Source organism: Neovison vison, chromosome 8 (assembly GCF_020171115.1).
Source record: "Neovison vison isolate M4711 chromosome 8, ASM_NN_V1, whole genome shotgun sequence".
Lineage (NCBI taxonomy): Eukaryota > Metazoa > Chordata > Mammalia > Carnivora > Mustelidae > Neogale > Neogale vison.
This window is the reverse complement of record NC_058098.1, coordinates 52,510,092-52,537,379: the sequence shown is the minus strand read 5'-3', so window position 1 is coordinate 52,537,379 and position 27,288 is coordinate 52,510,092. Positions and strand designations below refer to the sequence as shown.

General features: G+C 50.4%; 2 protein-coding genes across 4 annotated transcripts in view; both read left to right on the top strand.

The window, feature by feature from the left end:
• Positions 1-4,987, top strand: part of CNNM4 (cyclin and CBS domain divalent metal cation transport mediator 4) — a 38,437-nt gene extending 33,450 nt beyond the window's left edge. For 2 of the 3 annotated variants that reach the window (XM_044263584.1, XM_044263583.1), the window contains 2 exons: positions 1,912-2,093; positions 2,385-4,074. In XM_044263584.1, coding sequence (XP_044119519.1) covers positions 1,912-2,093; positions 2,385-2,582 — 380 coding nt within the window. In that variant the 3' untranslated portion in view covers positions 2,583-4,074. Of the gene's footprint in view, positions 1-1,911; positions 2,094-2,384; positions 4,075-4,365 lie in introns of those variants that run through there. The other variant, XR_006386164.1, reaches the window with a different exon arrangement.
• A 3,279-nt stretch (positions 4,988-8,266) lies between these two features.
• On the top strand, positions 8,267-25,513 carry CNNM3 (cyclin and CBS domain divalent metal cation transport mediator 3). Its single transcript, XM_044262216.1, has 8 exons — positions 8,267-9,617; positions 17,422-17,565; positions 18,562-18,711; positions 19,066-19,235; positions 19,437-19,533; positions 19,765-19,898; positions 20,347-20,485; positions 23,985-25,513. The coding sequence occupies exons 1-8, from the start codon at positions 8,267-8,269 to the stop codon at positions 24,047-24,049; spliced, it is 2,250 nt and encodes a 749-aa protein (XP_044118151.1). The 3' UTR covers positions 24,050-25,513.
• Positions 25,514-27,288: the final 1,775 nt, after the last annotated feature.

Below are 27,288 nucleotides of genomic sequence, written 5' to 3'. Positions count from 1 at the left end.
TCTATAATACCCACCACCTGGTACCCCAACCTCCCACCCCCCCGCCATTTCAAACCCCTCAGATTGTTTTTCAGAGTCCATAGTCTCTTGTGATTCACCTCCCCTTCCAATTTACCCCAACTCCCTTCTCCTCCCTAACACCCCTTGTCTTCCATGATATTTGTTATGCTCCACAAATAAGTGGAACCATATGATAATTGACTCTCTCTGCTTGACTTATTTCACTCAGCATAATCTCTTCCAGTCCCGTCCATGTTGCTACAAAAGTTGGGTATTCATCCTTTCTGATGGAGGCATAATACTCCGTAGTGTATATGGACCACATCTTCCTTACCCATTCGTCCGTTGAAGGGCATCTTGGTTCTTTCCATAGTTTGGCGACCTTGGCCATTGCTGCTATAAACATTGGGGTACAGATGGCCCTTCTTTTCACGACATCTGTATCCTTGGGGTAAATACCCAGGAGTGCAATAGCAGGGTCATAGGGAAGCTCTATTTTTAATTTCCTGAGGAATCTCCACACTGTTTTCCAAAGAGGCTGCACCAACTTGCATTCTCACCAACAGTGTAAGAGGGTTCCCCTTTCTCCACATCCTCTCCAACACATGTTGTTTCCTGTTTTGTTAATTTTGGCCATTCTAACTGGTGTAAGGTGATATCTCAATGTGGTTTTAATTTGAATCTCCTTCAGAGGTACTACTTAAGTTGGGATAAGTGACACACTTGTGATCTTCTAGTGATCATATACTGCCCAGTCATAGGATATCCAGACTATGTTTTCCTAGTTCTAGGAATGAAGCTCAAAGACAGAGTATTACTTAGTTCAGTCTCACTCAGTTAAAGCTATATTGGTCATTCAGTCACCTGGCCTCATGATGTTTGCTCTCTTCACCATTTGTTCATCTCTCCTCACTGTTTGTGGGAGTAGCTAACTTAGTAGATAGTAACTTAGTGCTCAACTAAGTAAATAAGCCTAGTCCACTTCCTGTTTGTTTAAAAGAAGCCAGCATGCCTTCACGATTAACTTCTTTATGCATTTCACTGTTTTCTAAGTGTTCTCAAAAATAAGAGCTAATGATATGCAATCTGTATACCGTTCCTTTCTGAAAATAAGGAGGCTGCTTTTCCTCATTTGTGTTTGCGTCCTCCGGTTCCTTACAGTGCCCTGCAGGGAGGCCCTGTTGTCCCTGGGGGAAGAGGCATCTCCTCCCTCTCCCCCAGGCTTTGCCTTAGGGCAGGGGGATGTGGATCAGACTTGAGGGAACTGTGGGCTGGTGTGGGAGGCCCGGCACTCCTGGGGCTCTAGGCTCCTGTGAGAGGAACCTGCTGCCCCTGTCCCCCTTGTCAGACTGACAGTGGGCCCGGCAGACACAAGTGGGCAGGACTGGTCCATACAGAGTGGGTCACGTGCAGAACACACTTCTGACCTGAGACAAGCGTGTTAAGATGTAACTAGGGCATCACGTTGAGAGGTGTGTGTGGATGCGTCATAGGGTACAAACTATGTTCTTTTTAATGTAAAAGTGTATAGTATATACAAAGTGTATGTCCCTTGATACAAGCTGCTTTGGGAACAAGGACAGTGTCTGGTCCACTGTGAGGGGTAATCATGGTGTCACCCTTGACTGATGAGTTGTCGGGGGAAATGAGGGGATCTGGAGACATAGATTTTGTGTCTTTGGTTTTGGTTTTCTGCTTTGGTAGGCTTTTTAATACTTAACTGCACAACCCCTCTAAACAAACTAACTCACTTGCTTTAAGGAGGCCAGACCTTCTGCAGTTGGAGCTTATCTGGCCTTCAGAACTGCTCCGTTCTGGTGAGGGCCCCGGACCTGCGTGACTGGGGCACAAGAGGGGCCCCTGTGAGGGGCCCTGGAACCCCCTGGCCTTACCATGTGTCTCTCCCCACAGACCACTCCCCGGCCCACCCCAGCACCCTCAGCCGCTCAGCCTCCCTCAGTTACCCGGACCGCACGGATCTCTCAAACGCGGCCACCCTGGCAGCCAGCGCCAACCAGTTCGGCAGCTCTGTCCTGGGCCAGTACATCTCCGACTTCAGTGTCCGGGCGCTCATGGACCTCCAGTACATTAAGGTGAGTGCTTCCTATGTCTCTCCCTCTGGGCAGCGCGGTCTTCCCCGTCCCGGCCATTTGGATCACTAACCCTCGGGCATTAGCAGCTCCTTTCTTTCACCCCCCACACAGGGCACAGAAGGCCCAGACCTGAGACGTGTGTCTTCCTTATTCTTGTTCCTCACAGTCTCCAGCTGGGCACATCCTCTCTTCCAGACCCCCAGCCCCAGCCCTGGCCAGCCTCGTTTCCCTGGTCTCATAAGGCTTGCCTCCATCCCCGCTTTCTGTGAACCTCACTCCTTCTTCCTGCAGATCACCCGGCAACAGTACCAGAATGGGCTGCTGGCCTCACGCATGGAGAACTGCCCTCAGTTTCCCCTGGATGGCTGCACCATTTGCACGGAGAACTTAGCCGGGAAGCCCGAGCTGCCTGTGGTAGATGAGACCACAACTCTTCTCAATGAGCGCAACTCTTTACTGCACAAAGCCTCCCATGAGAGCTCCATCTGACAGGAGGGCCCGGGGCCCCCCGCCATCCCCGCGGGGGTCTCCCCAGTGGGCCCACATGAAGATAGGGAGCCTTGTAGGCCAGAAGGGGTGCAGATAGCCTGTCTAATGGAGCAGCCACATGGCCCCCAGAATGTGGGGAATTCTGGCCTCTGACAGGGACCTCTGAATATCTCCGAAGTAGTGGCTGTCCAGCCCAGGACTGGCAGGGCAGTGGCCCAGCTACCACGAGCAAGGCTGTTTTTTACTGAGAGAATTTCTGAACTAGGCTCATTGTTCCTCTTTTTAAATATTGTTTGGGGAAAGGAATGGGGAAGGGGAAGACAGGGTTAAGGAACTTTATTTAAAACAAAAAAAAATTTTTTTTCCACAAAAACTTTAAAAGGGGTAGGGTTTCTCACCCCGGGAAGCAATAGCCATAATCTGCTCCCAACCATGACCTTCTGGCTTACGTCCCGGTCTCAGGGAGCCTATTCTTCCTCCTCTTCCCCTTCCTCTTCCTCCTCCTCCTCCTCCTCCTCCTCCAAAGATGGTATCCCAGAGGCCTGCTGGAGGAAGGTATTTTCTTGGGAGGAAGACAGTTCCTTCCAGGAAGCAAAGAACCAAATAGCGCTGAGAACAACTGGCTGGATGCGTGCACTGAGGCTTGTCTGATGTCACTGAGGCCGAGGGATTCTGGGTAACTGTGATGAGGGACATGGTACTCCCAGCTACAGAGAGGAGCACACCTACTCCTGTCAACTGCTGGATCCTGGAATTTCCTAGAACTCGGCTGATGGGCTCTCCTGGTGAGTTGGGCTAGGCTGAAGACTCTTACCACTGTCTCTACTGATTTGACTCAGAGTGTTAAGCAGGGTCTTACACCTTTAAGATTGCTTACCCCTGCTCCCCAGGCCCTGCCCTTACTTTTACCAAAGGTTTCCCCCTAGGTGGGAGAACATCTACATTACGGGTGACTTGTCTGAAATACTCCTTTCAGTTCCAGGAGGGAATCTGGTCATGGGCATCTGTGTTGTTAGCAGTTAAGACCATCCTCTTTCCCACCCCACAGTGAAAGTCAGGTGTCAGTCACTGAGCTATGAAGTCCTTCTTCCCAGAATCCCTACTTCTCATCCTGAAACCCCATTGCCTCTTGGATTGAGGAAAACAGGACACATAGGAAGACAACCTAAGCAAATTCTTCATGCCCTTTCCTCTGTGGCTGAGGCTTACCCAACCTTGTTCACACACTTAAAAACCCAGGAAAGGAGGTTTCCACCTAAAAGGCACACAGCTGGCAGCCCTGTTTCCCCCATCTTAGTAATCCTAGCCTGAGTTGTCATCCTGGCCTTTGCTATAGCTCCGCTCCCACTTGAAATTCTGCCCCAGTTCCTTTTCCCTGGGGCGAATGAGGCCCTGCTGCAGAGTTCCAGGCTTGCTGCTGTTGGGGAGCCTGTGGGGCTAAGGTCCATGCTGGCCCTTTTGTCGGGTGGAACGGTTGCTGGGGGCCCAAGATCAGGCGAGGGAGACTGCACACCTTCCATCTAAGTAGTATTTATTGACCCTTTTCTCATAGTGACTTCTGTCACCCCAAGTACTCTGTTCTTCAGGCGCCTGGAAAATGTTAACTCTTGGGACCAGGAAGTGTCTGCACCAAGTATGCTTGCCCCTGGCCAGTTCTATAGTCTCCCCTAGTCACAGAATTTATTCCTCAAAGTCTGGAGAGAAGGTAGTGACATGGGTTCTCAGTCATGAGAAAAAGAAAAACAAAACGGACCTTTATTCCCTGTGGGGGGAAACCCCTCAGTTTTCTACAGGAGCAGCTTGCTTTCTGAGTCCACATGGGAGCTTGCAAAGCTGTGTTTCTGAGAGACCTGAGTGCCAGGTGGAGCAGAGCGCATTGGCCTGAACCAAGTGAGTGTGTGAAGTGAAAGAAGCAGGTGCACACACTTCCACAGCTACCTCTTTGCACACACAGTTACTACCAACACATGGGCCCTCAACCCCTCCCTTTCCCCACTTAAAATCACTTATTGCAGAGGGTCATAATTATTTCCAAATATTACTGGTCCCATGACTTCCTTCTCCCAGTGCAATTTTTCACTTCCTATTCCAACCTCTGGTTCCTGGGTCGAGCCGTACCCTGGAGCTGGCCCACCCCTGCGTGTCTTCCCACGTCAGGGAGACCTTCGCAGATGGCCTCCAAGTGGGTAGGCAAGTCACAGCCACCATAGCGAATAATTCATATTTATTTTGCATAAGATTTTAATTTGTATATTTTTGTGATTTATTTTGGCATTGTTATGAGTTTGACTCTCGGGGAGTTTTGTTGTTATGACTCTTGTGTCTTTTGTCACAAGACAGTGATAATATTTGCTAAACAATATATGGAATTTATTTTTGATTGGTAATAAAAAATGAAATATGAAGTCTTGGTTAGTCTACAGTTTGCCTGTTTGAGTTTGGTATCTATCATCGAGATGGTGGCTGTGGTTGGCTGTCAACCTATGATAGGGCAAGGGGCAAGTATTCTGGGACTGTTTAACAGGAAGCAGAAATGAAATTTACAAAATACATATAATCAAGGCTGTTGTCCCAGGAGTTAGAGAGTGGCAGTTGCTGTAAGATGGATAAGTGTGCTCTGCTGCCGCAATTAGGAATTTGTAAAAATGGATAACCCTAGTCTTCTGCCTGCAGGTACTGGTGGGGGCAGTTAGAGGGGGAAGACAGCCCCTCCTTTCCCCCGGGGGGCTGAAGGAGAAAGGAGCTTGATCCCACAGTTCCTATTGTTTCATAACATCCAGCTGCCTTTTCATCCTTGCTCATGAGCCCGTGGTAGTCTCAAAGTTGGACAGTTCAACCCCTGAAGAGGACACCTGAGAGTCACTGCACAGTGTCGACTCTTGAGGTTTCTGCTGTGTACACTTCACGGTGCCCATAGGTACTGTGCCTACGGTGTGTGATGGAGTGTGCGGGGGCAGGGGCCAAGTAAGCCAGGCTTACCAAAGTGGACAAACTGAGGCTAATGTTTAATGAAAGGGATGCACTTAGGGAGAAAAAAGAACATTGGAGATAAAATAACAGAAGCAAAAGCAGATGGACACGAGAATAAATTTCATCTGACCATATATTTCACACATGGGTAAGCCCCTGCTACATGCCAGGTGCCACCAACCCCCACAGTGAGTATAGTGAGGAAGAGCCCCCGAGGGAGACAGTCACACTAGGACCTTTTGATTTCCTGTCTCTTCCACATGGAACACTCTATTCCCAAGTCTTTGTGAGGCTCACTCCTTCATTTCATCTAAGCTTCTGTTCAAATGTCACCTCCTTGGAGAAGACTTCCTTGATCAGCACATTTAAAACAGCATGGCCCCATTCCCTCTGTCCTCTTATCTTGCTTTGTTTTTCTCCATAGCGCTTATTATTGGATATTAAAATGAGGATTTGTATATTGTCGTTCCCAGGCTAGAACAAAAGCTCTGGCAGGGCGGGGGGCTTTCTCGTTCCTGCATACTCCCAGCATGAGCATGTTATGTGGTACATTGCAGGAAACACTTGTTGAATGAATGAGTGAATGGGTCTTAGAAAAAGGTAAGTACTGGATGCTATTAAGGAAGAGCACATAGTTCCCATAACTATGACCCAACCTAGTCAAGATGGTTGAGGAAGACCTGCTGGAGTAAGTGACACTTGCAGACTTGAAAATAAGCAGGAATTAGCCAGTGAATTCACAGTAGTTAAAACGAGTTTAAAACTCAAGAATTGTATTGAGATGAAATATGGAAAGGTCTTGAACCAAATGGACAGTAAGGAAAATGGCCCAGGGTGGGTCAGTGAGGGACTGAAGGTCAAGTGGTATGTGTCTCCATTGATGCAATGACCACCCATTGATCCAATTACCACCCATGATGGAGGATAAAGAATGGTGCAGAGCCAATGAAGAAAGAAGCTAGAGAAGTACTGTTGAGGCCTCTATTGTTAACAGAAAATTGCTCCTTGAGCAGCTTTGCCCTGTGGATTCTTTCTGTCTTTGGGTATCACAGTTTAAATGACCATTTGTGTTTTCAAGTGCGATCCAGTTGTCCTACCCAAATATTTTCTCCAAAAAAATGAATAACCGGTTGTTCTCCAAGGGCGCTTGAGACCAGATCCGTAGGGAATTTTTCCTGTCTTTGCTCTGGAACTGTTCTTTGCTCATTAATAACTTTCCAGGCACTTAACTTTCAAGTATATCATCCATTCTATTTCAATGTCAGCATTTTATCTGGACTTGGAGACATGTGAACCAAAGGGGCTGAATCCATAGTTTTTTTTTCCTTCAAAGGAGTCGTACTGATTCAGTGTAAAGACTCAGTAGTGTCATTATTGCTTCTGCTGGTGGCTTATTCTGTAATCTGCCAGTGAGGTGTAGCACCCTCTAGATAATAAAAGTTGAAAACATGGAGATGTGACTGAATCACAGCACTGAATTTATGACGTTGAAGAGAGATTCTTAGCATCCTTTGAAGAGTTTTTCCACAGAAGTTTTTGTTTGTTTGTTTTTGGTCATTTGCCATGGATTTGCTCATTTTGGCACATTGCCTTCTACAGATTTTACTTAACTGTGGCCACAGTGCCTTTATTTCTTCTTATTCTTTTCATGACCTAGCAAATGTATTTCCGTAGACTCCATAGGAAAAACTTAAATGACCTGTATATGAGCACCCTTATCAAAAGTCTATTTTTGTAAGGAGATTTGAAAATACATAAAAATGTAAAGAAAATACAAAAACAATCTGGATCCTTGTAGAAAAGCCTTGTTCGGTTTTTCTATTTACTTCCAATCTTACAGAGATCATATACGATGGGTGAAAAACATTTCAGCCTGTCAATGAACCACACTGTCTTCTAAAACTAACTCTCCAGTAAGGATCCTCTTGAATAGTTCCTGTTGTTCCCGAGGAGATTTTTTCCCAAGGATTATCTGCTGGAAGTGGAGTGACCAGGTAACAGTAATTTCTGACACAGCTGCCCTCTGCTAACGTGGCTGAGATAGTGACCAGGCAGGTCGTGTTGGAATCCTGCATCCGTGCTAAGTCATGCTTCGCTTTTTTCCTGTAAAAGGAGCTATGAGGGTCCAATGAGGTAGTGATTTCCCGTGTTTACATCATTACCATCGTTCTCCCTGGCAGGAATGCAAGTTCCATGAAGGCAAAGGGCTGTGTCTCACGTCCCCAGACACAGTCGGGCACAATCTTCAGGAAACTTGACCTTCCCAACGTCCGGTCATCGGTTGTTTCAGCTCTCCTTGCGCCTATGCCAGTGGCTCACGGGGCCCTTTCCTAGGAAACGGTCCATGACACACACTTGAACACTCTGCCTGGAACACTCCGCTCCGCGCCCCGGTTCAGGGACAAGTGCGGCCTCCAGGCTCGCCCGCACGGCCTGTGGAAACTGGACGCCCAACTCGACGCTCCGCGCGTCCGGGCTCTGGCCCCCTCTCGCCTGGGAGTCACAGCTGAGCCCGGCCGGGCCGAGAGCCCCACGCCCCCAGCCGGCCCCGGGATCGCGCCGCGTCTTGTTTACTCCCCGGCGCAGCCTAGTCCGACCCTGGGGCCCGCCCCCGTCCGCCGCCTATTGGCGGAGGAGGCGCCAGGGCTAGCGACGATTGGTTCGGGGGAGGCGGAGGGTAGGCTGCGCGGGAGGCCGAGAGGGGGCAGCAGGCGATGGCGGCGGCGGCGGGTCTTTTAGGCTGGTTGCTCGCCGCGCTGTGCCTGGGCAACGCCGCCGTAAAGGCGGCGTCGGGCCCGCGAGTGTTGGGCGTCTGTCTGGAGGAGGACGGAGCCGCGGACGTGGGGTGGGAGCGCGGAGAAGAGGTGCGGACTGCACGGGAGGCCACCTTCCGCCTACGCCTCTTCGGCTCCGGCTTGGCCAACAGCTCCTGGTCCTGGGTGGCCCCCGAGGGGGCGGGTTGCCCCGAGGGCGGGCCGGCCGCGGCGTCCGAGGAGGCGGTGGCCCCTACGGGCGAGTGGCGCGCACTGCTGCGCCTGCGCGCCGAGGCCGTGCGCCCGCACTCGGCGCTGCTGGCGGTGCGCGGGGAGCCGGACGCGTCGGCGGCCGAGGAGGCGGTGGCCCCTGCGGGCGAGTGGAGCGCGCTGCTGCGCCTGCGCGCCGAGGCCGTGCGCCCGCATTCCGCGCTGCTGGCGGTGCGCGTGGAGCCAGGCGGCGCGGCAGCCGAGGAGGCGGCGCCGCCCTGGGCATTGGGCCTGGGGGCGGCGGGGCTGCTGGCGCTGGCGGCGCTGGCGCGGGGCCTGCAGCTGAGCGCGCTGGCGCTGGCGCCGGCCGAGGTGCAGGTGCTGCGCGAGAGCGGCTCGGAGGCTGAGCGTGCGGCGGCGCGGCGCCTAGAGCCCGCGCGGCGCTGGGCCGGCTGCGCCCTGGGCGCGCTGTTGCTACTGGCCAGTCTGGCGCAGGCGGCGCTGGCGGTGCTGCTGTACCGCGCGGCCGGCCAGCGCGCCGTGCCCGCCGTGCTGGGCAGCGCAGGGCTCGTGTTCCTGGTGGGCGAGGTGGTGCCGGCTGCTGTGAGCGGGCGCTGGACGTTGGCGCTGGCGCCGCGCGCGCTGCTCCTCAGCCGCCTCGCGGTGCTGCTGACACTTCCCGTGGCGCTGCCCGTGGGCCAATTGCTGGAGCTGGCTGCGCGGCCCGGGCGGCTGCGGGAGCGCGTGCTGGAGCTGGCCCGCGGCGGCGGCGACCCCTACAGCGATCTCAGCAAGGGCGTGCTGCGTTGCCGGACCGTGGAGGACGTGCTCACGCCGCTCGAGGACTGCTTCATGCTGGACGCCAGCGCCGTGCTGGACTTCGGCGTCCTAGCCAGTATCATGCAGAGCGGCCACACGCGCATCCCAGTGTATGAGGAGGAGCGCTCCAACATCGTGGACATGCTTTACCTCAAGGACTTGGCCTTCGTGGATCCCGAAGACTGCACGCCGCTCAGCACCATCACCCGCTTCTACAACCATCCGCTCCATTTCGTCTTCAACGACACCAAGCTGGACGCTGTCCTGGAGGAGTTCAAACGAGGTAACGGGACATCGGGGAGGGGACACGAATGCCAGCGTTCTCCGCTGGAAAAAAGGGTGGGGCATACGGAAACTTTGAGGAAAGGGTCTTATCCTTACCGAGGTTCCTCCGAGTACTTAGATGCTGGCCTCACAGCTCTCAGTGACCCTTTTGAAATATTCAAACGCTGTCGTTCAGAGCGCCGTGGAAAGCAAAATTCCGCTTTCCCTGGTAGGCCTAACTTGGGGTGCTAGGTCCACTTGACCCTAACCCACCAGTTTTTTTCCTTCAAGGTCATTTTTGTGGGCTTTGGCTTTGTAACAGGTCTAAATTCGTAAGTAGAAACTAAAAGAACATTAAAGAGGATGGTCTCTAGACACCTGGTCGCTTTCACCTGCACACATAACATTAAATTAGCTGGGCCTTGGGGCACCTGGGTGGCTCAGTGGGTTAAAGCCTCTGCTTTCAGCTCAGGTCATGATCCCAGGGTCCTGGGATCAAGCCCCACATCGGGCTCTCTGCTCTGAGGAGAGCCTGCTTCCTCCTCTCTCTCCCTGCCTGCCTCTCTTGCCTACTTGTAATCTCTGTCCGTCAAATAAATAAATAAAATCTTTAAAAAATAAATAAATAAATAAATAAATTAGCTGGGCCTGGGACGTTTCAAGGATCATTATTAAGGTCTTTTGTGGGCTGCTGCCTTGCTGATAACAGAAGAAGGAATGATACCTGATTTTCTGCAAGTGTAGAAGACATTTTCACTTTGATTTAATCAGAAACAACTTTATGGATGCTGATTTAGTCTCTGCTTTATCTTTTGTGATTTTTTTTTTTTGTTTCTGTTTTTTTTTTTTAAACTTCCCTTTTCTGACTATGAGGAAGGTCTGTCAGGGCCTCTCTCTCTTTTTTTTAAAGTGTTTTTGTTTTTGTTTTTTATTTGAGAGAGAAAACACGAGAGAGGTCAGCTGGAGGGGGGCACTTTGCTCTTCGGTTTAAGATGGGCAAGTTGGAACCAGTTGGGAGAGAAGGCCCACCCTCTAGGCTCCTCTTGTTCTGGGATGATGGGTGCCCTTGGAGCAGCTCTGGGGAACCCCAGGGTTGAATGAGGAGCTCCTCAGTTTTCACCTTTCTCCCCCTCTGACAAGTGAGGGTCATTCTCAGGGGCAGATTGGCTTCGTCTTTCCTCTGACATCCTGGAGCCTTTCTCTGCTTCTCTTTGCAGTGCACTCCTTTGGCAGGTACCAGTTTTTCCTCATAAAAGTCCTTTTTAGCCTAACCCCTTTCTTCATTCTGCTTATGAACAAAGGGGATATTGCAGCCTTTATGGCGCCTGAGGTTTGAGAAATCTATTCCCTTCCCGTCTCTCTGCCAAGTGTGTGAGTTGGTGGTGCCCTCTAAGTTTCTTGAAGCTGGAGTCTTGGCATCTTGGCAGCTATCATTCCAGGGCCTGTGCCTTTCATCCCTTCAGAGTACTGTCTGTTTTAGAACTCTATAGTCTGGGAAAGGCCCCTTCTCTGGTGAGGCGCCTCTTAGTGTGCAGGCCTGAGATGATATGGAATATTTTGGGCAAACATTATCAGGAAGAGTGCGTACTCTGGAGCTGCAGTAAATAAATAAAGCTTTTCTTTTCTTTTCTTTTTTAAAGATTTTATTTATTTATTTGCCAGAGAGAGAGAGAGAGCGAGCATGCCAGCACAGGCAGGCAGAGTGGCAGCAGAGGCAGAGGGAGAAACAGGCTCCCCGCCAAGCAAGGAGCCCGATGTGGGACTCAATCCCAGGACGCTGGGATCATGACCTGAGCCGAAGGCAGCCGCTTAACCAACTGAGCCACACAGGCGTCCCCAAAGCTTTTCTTTTCTTTTTTTTTTTTTTTTTTTTAAGATTTTATTTATTTATTTGACAGAGAAATCACAAGTAGGCAGAGAGGCAGGCAGAGAGAGAGGAGGAAGCAGGCTCCCTGCTGAGCAGAGAGCCTGATGCGGGCCTCGATCCCAGGATCCTGAGATCATGACCTGAGCCGAAGGCAGCGGCTTAACCCACTGAGCCACCCAGGCACCCCCCAAAGCTTTTCTTTAAAGCTTTTAATCCTGCTGTCTTTGTCAGCCCACCATGAGAATATTTAAGGACAGTCAACCAAAGGAGGAATTAGGATGCATGCTTTCAGAATCTCTGCTTTAAACCACCTGAGATCAGGTTAATTGTCAGAAACCAAAGGATCCCTGCGATTCTGAAAAGAGTCAGACCTGCTGTGAGGAATGTTAACCTAGCACTTTTCTCCCTTTCAAAAAAATGAAAGGACATGGGGGGCACCTGGGTGGCTCAGTAGGTGAAGCATCTGCCTTTGGCTCAGGACATGATCTCGAGGTCCTGGGATCGAGTCCTGTATCAGGCTCCCTGCTCAGTGGGGAGTCTGCTTCTCCCTCCCTCCTCCCCCCTGCTTGTGCTTTCTCTCTCTCACTGTCTCTCAAATAAATAAATTAATGAAAGAAAGGCAGAGGAATTTAAACTCCATCTGTATTTTTACAAATATCCTAGAATTTAGGCATTGTGGAAGAGTTCTATAGCATCTGTGTAATTTAGGAGTACATTTGAGCCTGCTAACTAGAATTAAAGCTCTGTAGAGGGGCGCCTGGGTGGCTCAGTGGGTTAAAGCCTCTGCCTTCGGCTCAGGTCATGATCTCAGGGTCTTGGGATCGAGCCCCGCATCGGGCTCTCTGCTCAGTGGGGAGCCTGCTTCCTCCTCTCTCTCTGCCTACCTCTCTGCCTACTTGTGATCTAACAAATAAATAAAATCTTAAAAAAAAAAAAAAAAGCTCTGTAGAGCTTTTTTAGGGCTTTCTGGTTGATGCTGTTAAGATGCACAATCTGCCCCTGAACCTGAGGCTCTGTGCTCCGGGAGAGCTGTAGGCACCTATCCTGGGGCCTGTGGTGTTTCCAGTCAGCCAGCCAGGGGCCTGTGTGTTTTCAGAGCATTGTATCCCATCAGATGAGAAATAAATTTTAATCCCTCCAGCTGCCTGTTCTTTGTGTAGCCCTCCTGCTTTTTCATGGTTGCCGTCTCGACCCCTCAGACATTCTGTCTTGAGATGAAATCACATGGCCACTGTGTCGGGGGATCTTTGAGGGGCTCTGTTTTCGTCTGTTATCCATTCACCCCATGTGGCAGGTCACTGAGAGACTTGTGCCTGTTTTATAGAAGTTTGAAAGCAGGGGAGAAGTTAGTTTCTTCTAAGGGTAACCTGCTTGAGGGGCTGGCATTCTGGAAGAATGCAGCTGAAACGGATTCTCTCTGCCCTTAGACGGTCATCTAGAACCTGGGCTTTGGTTCCCAGATTCTGACCAAAATTGTATGTTGAGCTTCAGCCTTCCTCATCCAGTCTGACAGATTAGTATCACATGGCGGGTCGGCTTGGTCCTCACAGAAGTGATGCCCCATCTGCCTGTGTGAGCCATTCCCAGCACAGATACCCAGGGGTGGGAAGGATCTGGAAATGCTGCTGTTCTTCATTTAGTACTTCTGTCTCAGCAGGAATGAGCAGGTAGTTCTCGGGGACCCCTGGCCTTTTTCTCCTGGAAAGGGGGAAGACAGTGCGGTTATTTCTGCCTTTCATTTTTGTCTGAACATGTTAGAGCATCCTGAAAAACAGTGCTTTCTTTAGAAGGGCCTCTGGGCTGGAGACAGTACCCTAGCCCAATGTAACTCACCCAGAAGGGAGGGTCTCCTAAGATTTGGTCTGTTGTTCTCCAGTGAAGGTGAGTTAAATATGAGGGTTAAGAGAATGGATTTAGGAACGGCCTGGGTGGCTCAGTTGGTTGGACGACTGCCTTCGGCTCAGGTCATGATCCCGGAGTCCTGGGATCGAGTCCCGCATCAGGCTCCCAGCTCCACGGGGAGTCTGCTTCTCCCCCTGACCTTCTCCTCGCTCATGCTCTCTCTCACTGTCTCTCTATGTCAAATAAATAAATAAAATCTTTTAAAAAAAAAAAAAAAAAAAAGGGAATGGATTTAGGGCACCTGGGTGGCTTAGTTAGTTAAGCGTCTGCTTCAGCTCAGGTCATGATCCCAGGGTCTTGGGATCCAGTCTTGTGTTGGGGGAGGTCCCTGCTTAGTGTGGGCTGCTTCTCCTCCTCCCCTTGCTCCCTTGCTCCCTCCTGCTCATGGTCTCTTTCTCTACCAAATAAATAAATAAAATATAAATAACATCTTAGAAAAGAAAAAAACGCATTTCAGGATCCTGTTGCCTGGGTTCAAATCTCGGTTTTGCACTTTGGTGAGTCACTGAAGCTCTCTTAGCCTCAGTTTTCTCAGCAGACTGTAAATGGGGTAATAATACTCTCTTCCCAGTAAGTTTTTTTTAAAGATTTTATTTATTTATTTGAGAGAGACAGTGAGAGAGAGCATGAGCGAGGAGAAGGTCAGAGAGCGAAGCAGACTCCCCATGGAGCTGGGAGCCTGATGTGGGACTCGATCCCGGGACTCCAGGATCACGCCCTGAGCCGAAGGCAGTCGTCCAACCAACTGCGCCACCCAGGCGTCCCTTCCCAGTAAGTTGTTAAGTGAATACAGCACTTAGTGGCCAACACACAGTAGGCACATTTGTGCCACATTTCTTCAGTTCAGAGGTGTGTTGCATTTTGCATTTCAGCATTTCTGCAATCAGGATGTGCCTCACAATTGACAGCATCTTCAATTTGATGAAATACATTAAATGTTTTCTTTTTCTTTTCTAGAGCCTCATTCCTTTTTTTTTTTTTAAGATTTTATTTATTTTTTTAAATATTTAAGATTTATAGAGAGAAATCACAAGTAGGCAGAGAGGCAGGCAGAGAAAGTAGGGGAAGCAGGTTCCCCGCTGAGCAGAGAGCCAGATATGGGGCTTGATCCCAGGACCTCGAGATCATGACCTGAGCCAAAGGCAGAGAGAGGCCCAATCTACTGAGCCACCCAGGCACCCCTAAGATTTTATTTTTAAGTCATCCCTCCACCCAGCATGGGGCTTGAACTCACGACCCTGAGATCAAGAGTTGCATGCTCCACCAACTGAGCCAGCCAGGCGCCCCTCCCTCATTCCTTTCTTGATCATTTGGCCAGTGGTCTATTAATAATAATAGCTTTTGGTTGACTGGACATTTTCATTCTACCTAATTTGGAGCAGAGGTGTTTCTGCATCTGATGCTGGAGCATGGGGCGTGGATGCTGAAAGAATGAGGCCGAGCATGCCAGATAGACTTCAAGAGGCTATGTTTCTGAACTCAAGTTCACTACACCCTAACTAAACCCAAGCAATATAAAGTATAATTGACCCAAAGGAGTGAACTTGACTTTTCGCTTTACCAAAAGATTTTTTTTTTTAAGATTTTATTTATTTATTTGACAGACAGAGATCACAAGTAGGTAGAGAGGCAGGCAGAGAGAGAAGAGGAAGCAGCTCCCCACGGAGCAGAGAGCCTGATGTGGGCCTGGATCCTAGAACCCTGGGATCATGACCTGAGCTGAAGGCAGAGGCTTTAACCCACTGAGCTACCCAGGCGCCCCTACCAAAAGATTCTTGAAGCAGATACCAGGCTTCCTTTTACCCAAAACCTTTTTCATTAATAATGAAGGGCATGGCTGAGATGAGTTTCTCAGAGTTCATATCCTAGACCTGCACAACTCCTTTGAGCAGCCACTGCCCACATGGGGTTAAAAGGTAGCTGGGCTGAACTGAGATGTGCCAGCAGTGCCTAACACACACCAGACTTCAAAGACAGTACAAAAAAGGAATATATGTTTAAATTTAAGTTTTTAAAAATATTTTATTTATTTATTTATTTGACAGAGATCACAAGCAGGCAGAGAGGCAGGCAGAGGGAAGAAGGAAAGCAGGCTCCCTACTGAGCAGACAGCCCGATGCGGGGCTCGATCCCAGGACTCAGGGACCATGACCTGAGCCGAAGGCAGAGGCCTTAACCCACTGAACCACCCAGGCGCTCCTAATATTTTATTTTTATTTATTTATTTGAGAGAGAGAGCGAGAGAGCGCATGAGCGAGGAGAAAGTCAGAGGGAGAAGCAGACTCCCCATGGAACTGGAGCCCGATGTGGGACTCCATCCCAGGACTCCAGGATCATGACCTGAGCTGAAGGCAGTTGCTTCACCAACCGAGCCACCATGCGCCCCAAAATTTAAAAATTTCTTAAATTAATTAATTTTTTAAAGATTTTATTTATAAGTAATCTCTATATCCAATATGGAGCTTGAACTTACAACCCCAAGATCAAGAGTTGCATGCTCTACCAGCTGAGCCAGGCAGCTGCCCCTGTTTTAATATTTTTAATTTTTTTAGATTTTATTTATTTGAGAGAGGAAGAGAGAGAGAGCTGGAGGGGGAGGGGAAGAGGCAAGAGAATCTCAAGCAGACCCCATACTGAGTGTGGAACCTGATGTGGGGCTTGACCTTGCAACTCTAAGATAATGAACAGAGCTGAAATCAATCAAGAATTGGATGCTTAACTGACTGAGCCACCCAGGAGCCCCTGTTCTAATATTTTTATATCGATTGCATGTTAAAGTGATAGTGAGGGCTATACAGAGTTAATTATATGTTGTTAATTTCGGTTGTGTCTTTTTTTTTTTTAATGTGGCTACTCTGAAATTTAAAATTGTGTATGTGGTTTCCATTCTGTTTCTTTTGGGCGGGTATAAAGTTTTATAGATGAAAAGCAAAGTCGGGCGCCTGGGTGGCTCAGTGGGTTAAGCCGCTGCCTTCGGCTCAGGTCATGATCTCAGGGTCCTGGGATTGAGTCCCGCATCGGGCTCTCTGCTCAGCAGGGAGCCTGCTTCCTCCTCTCTCTCTCTGCCTGCCTCTCTGCCTACTTGTGATCTCTCTCTGTCAAATAAATAAATAAAATCTTTAAAAAAAAAAAAAAAAAGAAAAGCAAAGTCAGTTCTTGAAGTTTTCTCAACATTCCCCAGCATTCTGAAGCTTGGGCTTTTGTTCAGATTTCTATTTCTTTCTTTCTTTTTTTTTTTTTTTTTTTAAGATTTTATTTTATTTATTTGAGAGAGATTTATTGAGAGAGATCACAAGCAGGCAGAGAGGCAGGCAGAGAGAGAGGAGGAAGCAGGCTCCCCGCTGAGCAGAGAGCCCGATGCGGGGCTCGATCTGAGGACTCGGGAGTTCATGACCTGAGCCGAAGGCAGCGACTTAACCCGCTGAGCCACCCAGGCGTCCCAGACTTCTATTTCTTTATCAGACAAGGAAACAAACAGTAAGCTCACCTGAAGGAGGGGAAAGTGAACAGCTCCAGGCTGCAGCTCTTCCTCCCACACCATCTGGGCTCTTACTGGTCGCTCACCATTTGTTGTCTTCCCCTGGATGACTTGCATAGACCTAGGCTTCTGGAAATAAAGGACAGCTTTCAGAACTGGGTGGCCCCTCTGCCCCTGCACCCAATTTAGGCCGTCCCAGGGGAGCCCATGCTTCTGGAGTCAGTGCCCTTGTGCACGCATCCCTCCCTCGTCTGGTTGGTCGGACCATCCTTACCTAAATCGCGTTCCTGTGGACCCAGGCTGACATGACGCTGCCCTTGCCTGGGTGGCCTTGTGCAGCTGACCACAGTGCCTGAGATGGAGGGTCCTTGTGTGTAAAGGGAAGCTCATCCTCATGAGTGTGTTGAGAGTCTTAGGTAAGAACTTAGGGAGAATCTCACTAGTGCCTTGTACCTTGTGGGACCATGTGGGAACACAGACATCAGCTTCTGTCATTCTGATGAGGTTGTACCAGGCAGGACTAAGCAAAATGGGAGGCCCCCCGGCCAGCTGTAATCTGAGTGTCCTCTCCCCCAGGGAAGTCCCACCTGGCCATCGTGCAGAAGGTGAACAACGAGGGTGAAGGTGACCCCTTCTACGAGGTGCTAGGCCTGGTCACCCTGGAGGACGTCATTGAGGAGATCATTAAGTCTGAGATCCTGGACGAGTCTGAGGACTACCGTGAGTCTTGACTCCTGGTGTTGTTCCATCTCAACTGGTCTGTCAAGCCTGCTGAGATGTGTGGTGTTCATCAACCTCAGAGGACAGTAGGTCTCCATGTTGTTGAAACAAGGCTGGATCTCCAGTCTGAGCTATTACCTAGCCAGTCATTCGAGGGAGGGGGCCAGCATGGCCTCTTTGTAGGAGGTCCCCCAATCTGTGCCTGGAGGCAGAGCTGCAGTGGCCTGGTGGGTGGGGCCTCTGCCCTTTATGGGCCTTTCCCAGGCTCTCCTCTTCCTTGGCCTTTTGGCTTTCTCATGTTCTTTCCTACATTGCAGCAGCCTCTCCTCAAAGAATTCCATTCTTTACTGCTGAGATGGTCTTAACAAAACTGAACATCCTGGGGCCTGTGATTGTGCCTTAGAGGTATCTGCCTCTTAGGAAGATGGCTAAGGTGTGCAGGGCAGACACAGAGCCCGTGCTTGATGGCCCAGGCCTTACGTGCACTCTTGGGGCAGAACCCCCCCACCTCTGTTTACTGTCAAGTAATTGCTTTGCCCAGAGTCTGTCCCCAAAATGCAGCCTCTTGAGTTTGGCTCCTCAGACTGCCATAGGCATGGGGACGTCAGGTTACCTGCTGCTGTGTAGCCCCTGCTGCTGTGTAGCCCCTATAATCTGCAAAGACATGGTTTCTCGTGACCAACTGTGGCTCTTTCTAAAGCAGCCCTGCTGTCCTATCAGTGTTTACTTTCCCAGCTCTGAGGAGAGGATCAGTCCCTTCCCGTACTTCCTCAGGCTATAGCTGGAGTAAAGGCCCGTGCCCTCTGTCGTGAATGCCAGGTTTGCTCCGTGCTGGGAGTGGCCGCCGGGCCCAGCAAGGCAGCATACCGAGGCTGTATCCCTGGGCTCTGATGCTGCCTTCCCTACTGAGAACCCCCAGGCCTTGGCACCATGCCTTCGTTTGGTCATGCTGATTGGAGGGACGCTGTGCCTCAGTGGGCCTTCTCACCATCCTAGGAGACGCTGCCGTGAGGAAGAAGCCCGCTCCTCTGAGTGCCCCTCTCAGGCGGAAAGAGGACTTCTCCCTGTTCAAGGTGTCTGATGATGAATATAAAGTGAAGATCTCACCTCAGCTCCTCTTGGCCACCCAGCAATTCCTGTCCCAAGGTGAGGGTGAAGGGTTAGCCTTTGCTTTCTTGCTCACGTCCAGTGGGTCAGGAGGCCCCGAGGGCAGACACCGAGGGCCCTCATTCCCAGTAAGGAGGAGAGTATCCTGGAGAACTTCTTTGCTTCTCTCTAGCCCCACCAGCGTCTCCAGGCATCTGAGGGGGCAGCTCCTCATGACAGGGCTGAGAGCAGGAGCTAGGCTAGCAGGAGCTAGCCTTGGCCTGAGGGAGTGTGGCCTGCCCAGTACTCTTGTGTTGGGGAGGTGACTTGGCTGGGGGCAGCAGGAGTCGGGTGTAGTCATGCAGGCCACTCTGGGCCCAATGGACACTGTCCCTTTTTTCCACCGTGGGGCAGAGGTGGATGTGTTCAGCCCCTTGCGGATCTCCGAGAAGGTCCTGCTGCACCTGCTGAAGCATCCCAGCGTCAACCAGGAAGTGAGGTTTGATGAGAGCAACCGCCTAGCTGCTCACCATTACCTGTACCAGCGCAGCCAGCCGGTGGACTACTTCATTCTCATCCTGCAGGTAACTGCCAGCCCATGCGGGAGCCCCCCACTTGCTCAGAAAGTAGGGGAGGGTCTGAGAGGGGGGATCATCTCCATCCACACCCCCTGGATAACTGGGGTTGGTGCTTTCTCCTTGTGCTCTCTTCTGGCAGGCAAGGTAATCTGTCCACATCTGTTTCTCTCCCTGCCCCTCCTTCCTCCCTCTCCCTACACCTCCCAGGGCAGGGTTGAGGTGGAGATCGGGAAAGAGGGCCTGAAGTTCGAGAATGGGGCCTTCACCTACTATGGAGTGTCTGCCCTGACATCACCATCCTCGGGTAAGCTGCAGCCCTTCCTGGCTCCCCAGGGCCCAGGACTCTGGGATGGCTTTTCTCCTGTCTGGGCTGTGTCGAGGGAGGGGGCAGTGTTTGTTTTGGGGCTGTCTCGGTTGCTTGCCCTCCTTTTCTGTGCTTGTAGCCATGTTTCCTCGCAGAGGGATCTGTGGGGTGGATCTTCGAGATGGTGCAGTTGTCCCCACCAGAGACGTCACTGATTGTTCCTTCTGCCAGTTCACCAGTCCCCGGTGTCCTCGCTCCAGTCCCTCCGCCACGACCTGCCGCCCGAGCCAGCCGACGGTGCCTGCTTGTCTGCGTACTGTCCTGACTACACCGTGAGGGCCCTCTCTGACCTGCAGCTCATTAAGGTGACTGTCTGGGCTGCTCATTGGTGCTGGCTGTTAGCCAGCTTTGTGTCCCGAAGGGGCTAAACCAGCCAGCTACAAGTTTGTATGGATTAAGAGTAAATTCTGCTTGAGTCTTTCTGAGACTTGCCAGAGCAAGACCTTGTTACTTGCCCTGAGGGACAGACGTCCTTGGCTCCAGGAAGTCCCTCTGACTTCTGGCAATCTAGTCCCATCGCCGGGACTGTGCACCCAGCTTCCTTTTGAGATCTTGAAGACACTGCTCGATTGCTCATCTCTGCCCTTAGCTGGCTTGAAGCTCTTCTTTTTTTCTTGATCCTGCCGAATGTGATGCTCCCACCTAGTTCTGGTGCTTATGGGCAGGAGGGAGACAATGCGACCTTCCTGGACCTTACTTTCTCCGCCTGGCTTCGTGAGTTGCACCTGCCTGGGAATGCTTTCTGTTCTCCAGGTCACGCGGCTGCAGTACCTCAATGCACTCCTGGCTACTCGAGCCCAGAGCCTGCCCCAGTCCCCGGAGAACACAGACCTCCAGGTCATCCCAGGCAGCCAGACCAGGCTCCTTGGGGACAAGACAGCCACAGCAGCAGGTGAGCCCCGCAAGGCCACATCCCTCGGTGTGGCAGCCCAGAGGGCAGGCATGTCCTTTGCCGCTCCTTGCCGCTCCCACACACACTCACTCTGCCCCCACTCTGCCTTGTGTTTCTCTTTCCTTGTCCCCTTTTCTGCCCATCCTTCCCTTTTTCTCTTTTCATTGTTCTTAGTAGCTCCAGTGACACTGCACCACAGACCAGCTGGCATTGAAAGTATGTTCAGTCAGCATTTTCTCTGGAGGACTGTTAGGATGGGTTGCCTTAGTTAGAGAACAGGTACTGATGGGAATAAGATCAAGTTCAGACACTCTTGGTCAGTTAGGTTTGGGGGTAGGTCACCAGTGGGCCCGACTCTGAAGGTGTCTGGCTGGCGGACACCATCCCAGGAGCTGAGAAGGGCAGCAGCTGAGGTGTTTGGTCAGGTCAAGCTAACATACAAGGCCTGTCCTTCACATCTCGGGTTCCACTGTGAGCCGGATACCACCTTGGAAGAAATAGACTTTGTAATGTGGGGTGAGGCATGGACTAGCAAACCCTGCCTTATAGATTATAAGGAGGGAAAATAAAAAGGAGCCTGTGGAGAGTGGGCTTCGGGTAGGAGTGCTAAAAAGTTCAGGTTGCCTTGTTACTCAGGAAGGTACTTTTATTCTGATTGAGCTTCTAAGTTGGGGTCAGAGATTCACTTGAAGGCTGGGTGGTCCTGGGGGAGTGGGTGGGGCTTCCAGAGAGGCTGTGGAAGGAGCTGCAGGCTGCCGGCTGCCCTGGGCACTCTGAAGTGGGGACACCGAACTCCCTTGAACACTAGCTCTCCCTGGCAACACGCTAGGAGCTTCGCTCGTCCTCACTCGTCTAAGACAACTTCTCCATTTTCAGAGGTGGTAGTTGTTAGACCCATTTTACAGATGAAGAATAAGGAGCAGAGAGAGACCTGGGCACCCTGGCTTGGATCCTGTGCATGCCCTTGGCCTCTGGGCATTGGTGTGTCACAGGGACACAGACATCGGGTTTGGTTACTTAGACCCACCCTTGAGAACACGAACGTGTTTTTGTGATGCCTGCTTTCTGAGAGGAGATAACGCAGGTGCGAGGGACAGGAACCCCGCCGCAGGCCTGCGAGTGGCTCAGCTCCTGAGCGCTCCATCTCTGCGCCAGCGAAAGGGGGCCCCAGCTTGAGGCATGCTGCTCCAGCTCTGGATCTGGGCCTTCTCAGTGAGTGTGTACTGAGAAGGGGTGTTCTGTGTTTTAGGACTGATCACGGGTCTGTATTTACCTGCTGTGATGTTCTGTTGTGAGATGCCACTTACACCGTCACTTTAGACGTGGGTCTCAAAAGTCAGTATATTTTTGTTTTTTCAAAATGTGAGTGTTTAGTTTTGTTTTTTCTTTCTTTCTTTCTTTCTTTCTTTTTTTTTTTTTAAGATTTTATTTATTTATTTGACAGACCGAGATCACAGGTAGGCAGAGAGAGAGAGGAAGAAGCAGGCTCCCTGCCGAGCAGAGAGCCCGATGCGGGGCTCGATCCCAGGACCCTGGAATCATGACCTGAGCTGAAGGCAGAGGCTTTAACCCACTGAGCCACCCAGGCGCCCCGGTTTTGTCTTTTTTCAATGTGAATCTTTTCTGCCTTCATCTGCTTATTCAGACTGTATGTGTTCTATTCAAGGTATACACTTAAAATCTAAGAATGATGTTTTTTTCCATCATTTTGTCCTTTATTATACACGCAGTTTTTTAAGGTCCTTTTTGGGCTTCAGCCGTTCATTGGGCAGTTCTCTGAGGAAACACAGGTGTCCCCTAAAGCTCTCTTTACACCATTTTGCTTTTACAAAAGTCTTAGGTTGGTGCCCATTTTCACTAACTGAAAGAACTCCGAAGAGGAGTTTTGCTTTATGAAATGGTAATTGTTTCTTTGCTTTATGCTGTGCTGGCTTACACAGGATTTCATGGGAGCGCTCTGCTCTCTGGAGGCGGGGGGTAGACGCGTGACCTGCATTGGCCCTGTGGGTCCTTTGCCTCTCTGCAATGGCTTACCCGCTTTGCACGGGGCCGGTGGTGTCCTCGCCAGTGACGTTTCTCCGAGGCCATTATGCTGAGCATAGTGCACTGCCATCTCATTCTTTTGTCAGGATGTTGGTTTTCCCCCATTCGAGACCGGATATTTATCCCCCATGCGGCTGGCCTGCCGTCCTCCCCCTTCCCGCCTCAGCCCTCTGAGGCCCTGCTGCGGCTCATCTGTGCTCGGCGGCCACCGCCGAGAGGGTCTTCATGTCAGTGGCTCATCTGTGGTTGGTGGCCCCTGCTGCCCCCAGGAGGGCTTCATGCCGCTGCGCTTGTGATATCGCCAGGAACGCTGTGGGTCGGAACCACCCCTGACTGACTTGGGCACTGGATTTGTTGGCAGAGAAATGCCTTTATTGAGATGCTTGGGAAATTTTTAACTCCTGCAGCCGGGATGGGTAGACTGGCCGGTTGTTTATGGATTCTATATAGCTGCCTTTGGCTGCAGCTGTGGAGCGGACTTGTTGCCACAGGGATGGAGACCTACAAAACCTAAAAATGTAGGCCCTTTGCAGAAGGTTCCTGGACCCCTGGCCCATCATGTCAGACTCAGCATAGCTCCTGCACAATGACCATTCCCAGAACTGATTTCCAAGGGAGAGTCCACTCCAGATGCTGCGCTACCTGCTCCCTCTGGTTCCGAGCCTCGGGCCACAGGGGACACACCTGTCCGGCCCCCGCCTGCCCCTCTCCAGCAGCCTGCGGGGTTGCCCAAGCCGAGCTGCCCTGCCGGCGCAGCTGCACAGCTGGTCTCCTCTTGTCTCTCTCCCCTCTGCTCTCTCTAGCCTTCCCCGTAGACCTTTCCCTCTTTGGCACATTTGGAAACTGCAGTTGATAATTGACTGTGGACTAGTGAGCATTTTTTGTTTTCAGAAAACACCCAAGGTAAATATCTTCCCTTTCCCTTTCCTTTGCTTTCCTTCCCCATCCCTGTAGCTGCCGGGAGGGGCCCTGGACACTGCTGCCCCCAGACAGGGAGGTGTTTCTCCCGGGGTGGGTGGAGAGAGGGGGCCCTTCCTGTCCTTCATTGCTGCTTTCCTTCTCATTTGCTAAAAGACAGGCGAGGTCACTGAGCAGAAAGAACCTGCTCAGTGGTGGAAACTACAGCTTCCTTTGGGGCAGGGCCTTTTGTGTCCCAGGCAGGCTTCTTTCACCCAGCCTTATGGCCTGCTGTGAGCAGAAACCCCCGGCCTGCTTTCCCACCTCTCTCGCCGATGTAGCCCTCCTCCTCCCAGTGGTTTTCTCTTGGGAGGTGGAGTTAGCCTGCCCACTTTCCTGCCTGCTCACTCCCAGCTCTGCCTTGGCACTGAGGTGTCCTGTGGCTCCTCCGCCTTGCCAGCCCCTTCCTGTCCTGAAGAGAATTTTGATACTTGGTTTGGATGGGACCTGCTCCCTTCACTGGCTTTGATATTAATTCTCCTTTTCCTCTCTCCTCTAGGGCCGCACCACAGCAGACCCGGCCTTCCAGCGGAGGAGAGCCCTGGGCGGAACCCAGGGGTTTAACTGCTTGCCAAGCAGCCCCAGGTCTGGGGAATGGACAAGCACGTGGGGAACTGGAGAGCCGAGGAGTAGCTTTCTGTCAGCCTGTCCCCATCCCCTCCAGGCCACGTTTTAGATGGCCCTTATAGATGTGGGTCCTGGGCTGTCCTCAGAACCAGACTTAAGTGCCGGGAGCCTTCAGCAGTCCTGCCCTCCTTTAGGAAATGGGGGTCAGTTGGGGCACAGCCCTCCAGGCCTGCTTCTGAATGGGAATGAAAAGGACACCATCCTCTCTGGTCCCCAGGACCCAGCTTTCTCCCCGTGACAGTGCAGTGTATTTATACCTCTCTGGGCCAAGCCATGATGTGAGTGCACGATTACTGCCTTTATGTGGCTGTGACCTGTACTCACTTCGCCTTTAATTTGCCAGCCTTCTGCTGCCGGCAGCACTTTCTGAGCAAACCAGGGGCACTAGTTTGGGCTGGGGGTTCACATCCTTGGCCACAGTGAACTATTTGGTTTCCCTTACAATGCCATGTTTCCAAGCACGTGCCCCAGCCTGTCCCATGTGCCAAACCTCGAAGCTCAGTGACCCACCAGTATGTCCCACTGCCTTGCTCCCTCCTGTGGAGGTTGCTTCTCTGAGCTCTGCGCTCAGAGCCCCAAGTGAGCAAGCTGGCCCCCAGTGGCCCTGAGGAGGCCTGCTCCTTCTGCTTCTCTGCCTTTCTTACTTAGTTGCCACTAACAGTATTGTCCTTTTTGTGTTTGAAGAAGAGAGGTCACACGTAGGACGACGGGGTGTGCTGCTCCTAACCCTCTCTCAGTTGCTGGATCCCGGGGACTATAGCCAACCGTTAGGCCTCCTTTGTACCTCCTTCCTAGGCCTCCATGGAGAGCAGCAAGGAGGGGAAGGGTTGTGGAGCAGGTAGAGCCTCATCCCCTTTAAAAACAAAAAAAACCCCATCGTTTTTCTTGTATCTGTAACATTTCAGCTCTTTGCTTTTTTTTTTGCTGTTCTTAGCTACAGGGTTTTAGAGGATTGGGAACAAGAAGGCATTTATGTTTTCTTTCTGGTTTACCCATTTTTACCTCCTGCAGTTCTTCAATTGTGTAGAAACTGGGGCGTCACAGAGACATAGCGTTGCAGATTGGATAGGGAGGGAGGAGGACTTCTAGAGGCTTCTCAGAGGAATTCGGGTCCCTTATCTGGGACCAGTGGGAATGAAGGCCAAAGAACAAGGGCATGCTCACTTAGAAACTTCTCAAGGAATTCTAAGAGCAAACCCAGGTGGGAAACATGTTTTATGATCATCTCTCTCCAGAACAGTGGTTCTTAACTTTAGCTGCATGTTAGAATCACCTGGCAAATTGAAAAATACAGATACCTGATATCTAGGCCTCCCTCTTTGAGGGAGCCTGATTTGGTTAATCTGAGGATCAGGATTTTATTTTTTCAAACAATTTTAATTAAAACAAAAAAAAAACCAACTATACTTTTTTTTTTTTTTTCCTTCCTCTTAAGTCACCTGCACACCCAGTATGGGGCTTGAACTCCCAACCCTGAGATCAAGAGTCGTGTGCTCTACTGACTGAGCTGGCCAGGCACTCCTGAAACAATTTTATTGTACATAAGAGTGAAGAGTTCCATCTACCCTTCACTCAGCTTCCCTAAATGTTAACATCTTACATAACCTGGTACATCTATCAGAACTAAAAAAAATTAACATCGGTACAAACCCGTGAACTGAATTACAGAGTTCATTGGATCTTACCAGTTTCTCCAGTAATGTCCTTTTTCTGTTGCAGGATCCAATCTAGGATACCAAGTTGCATTTAGAGTTATTGCTTACTCTTTTCTGACTTGTTTTGAAACAATTACAGATTTGTAGGAAGTTGCAAGCAGGAGGGACCCTTCACCCAGTTTTCCTCCATGCTTATTCTTGCACAGTTAGAACACAGTATCAACACCACGAAGCTGACACTGGCCAAGTGTGAGGAATCGTTCTCTGTCCTCCTGGGTAGATCTGTGTAGCTGCCACTGCACTCTCAGTAGAGCTGTCCCACCACCACAGCGGTCTCTCTCGGAGCTCCCCGTTAGAGCCCCAGCCACCCACTCGGCCTCCATCCCCAATCCCTGGCAACCACTAATCTAAGATTTTGTCATTTCAACAACATTGTATACAGTGTGTGACCCACCAGTCACCAGTTCGGGATTGGTTTTTTTTCCACTCTGCAGAATATTCCAGAGATGGTTCCAGGTGGTTGTGTGTGTCAGTAGTTTGTTCCTTTTGATTGCTGCTTAGTATTCCTTGGTATGCTCACTGTCCTGTTGAAGGACATCTGGGTGGCTATTCCAAATAAAGCTGCTACGAACATTCCTTACAGGTTTTCGTGTTAACATTGGCTTTCTGAGGAAAATGTCCAGTAATACAGTTACAAGGTTGTGTGGTCATTGCATGATTTTTTTTAAAGAGACCGCCACACTGCCTTTAGCTGTACGATTTTGTATTCCCACCAGTGATGTGTGAGTGAGCCAGTTCCTCTAAATCCTCACCAGCATTTGATGTTGTCATCGTTTATTTTTAGCCATTCTGGTAGGTGTATAGTGAGATCTCATTGTGGTTTCCAGTTGTATTAACATAAGGGCTGATGGAGGTCTTTTCATGTGCTGCTTGTGTGAAATAACTATTGTTTTTCACCCATTTCTGGTTGGATTGTATGGTCTTTCACTGTTGTTTTGAGAGTTCTTTATATAGTCTTTTGAGAGTTCTTTATATAGTCCTTTGTTGGGTTGCAAATATTTTCTCTCAATCTATAGCTTGCAAATATTTTCTCTCAGTCTGTAGCTTTTTTTTTTTCATCCTATAACAGGATCTTTTATATAGCAAAAGTTGTTAATTTTTTTAAAAGATTTTATTTATTTGAGAGTGAGAGAACATGGGAGTGGGTAGGGTTAGAGGGAGAACCAGACTCCCCGCTGAGTAGGGAGCCCGGTATGGGACTCAGTCCCAGGACTCCGGGATCATGACCTGAGCCAAAGGCAGTTGCTTAACCAACTGAGCCACCCAGGTCTCCCAAAAGTTGTTAATTTTGATGAAGTCCAGTTTACCAGTTTTCTTTTACCGATTATGCTTTTGGTATCGTGTCTAAGACTTCTTTACCTACTCTGGGTCCCAAAGATTGTCTCCTAGGGTTTTTTCTCCCAAAATTTGTATAGTTTTATGCTTTATCTTTGTGCTAATTTTTTAAAAAAGATTTTATTT

Excerpts from the sequence above, each read along its gene's own strand:
- CNNM3 (XM_044262216.1), top strand. The coding sequence starts at position 8,267 with ATGGCGGCGGCGGCGGGTCTTTTAGGCTGGTTGCTCGCCGCGCTGTGC. Across the intron at positions 17,566-18,561 it reads GGACGAGTCTGAGGACTACC|GAGACGCTGCCGTGAGGAAG; the intron begins GTGAGTCTTGAC and ends TCACCATCCTAG. Across the intron at positions 19,899-20,346 it reads CTGACCTGCAGCTCATTAAG|GTCACGCGGCTGCAGTACCT; the intron begins GTGACTGTCTGG and ends TCTGTTCTCCAG.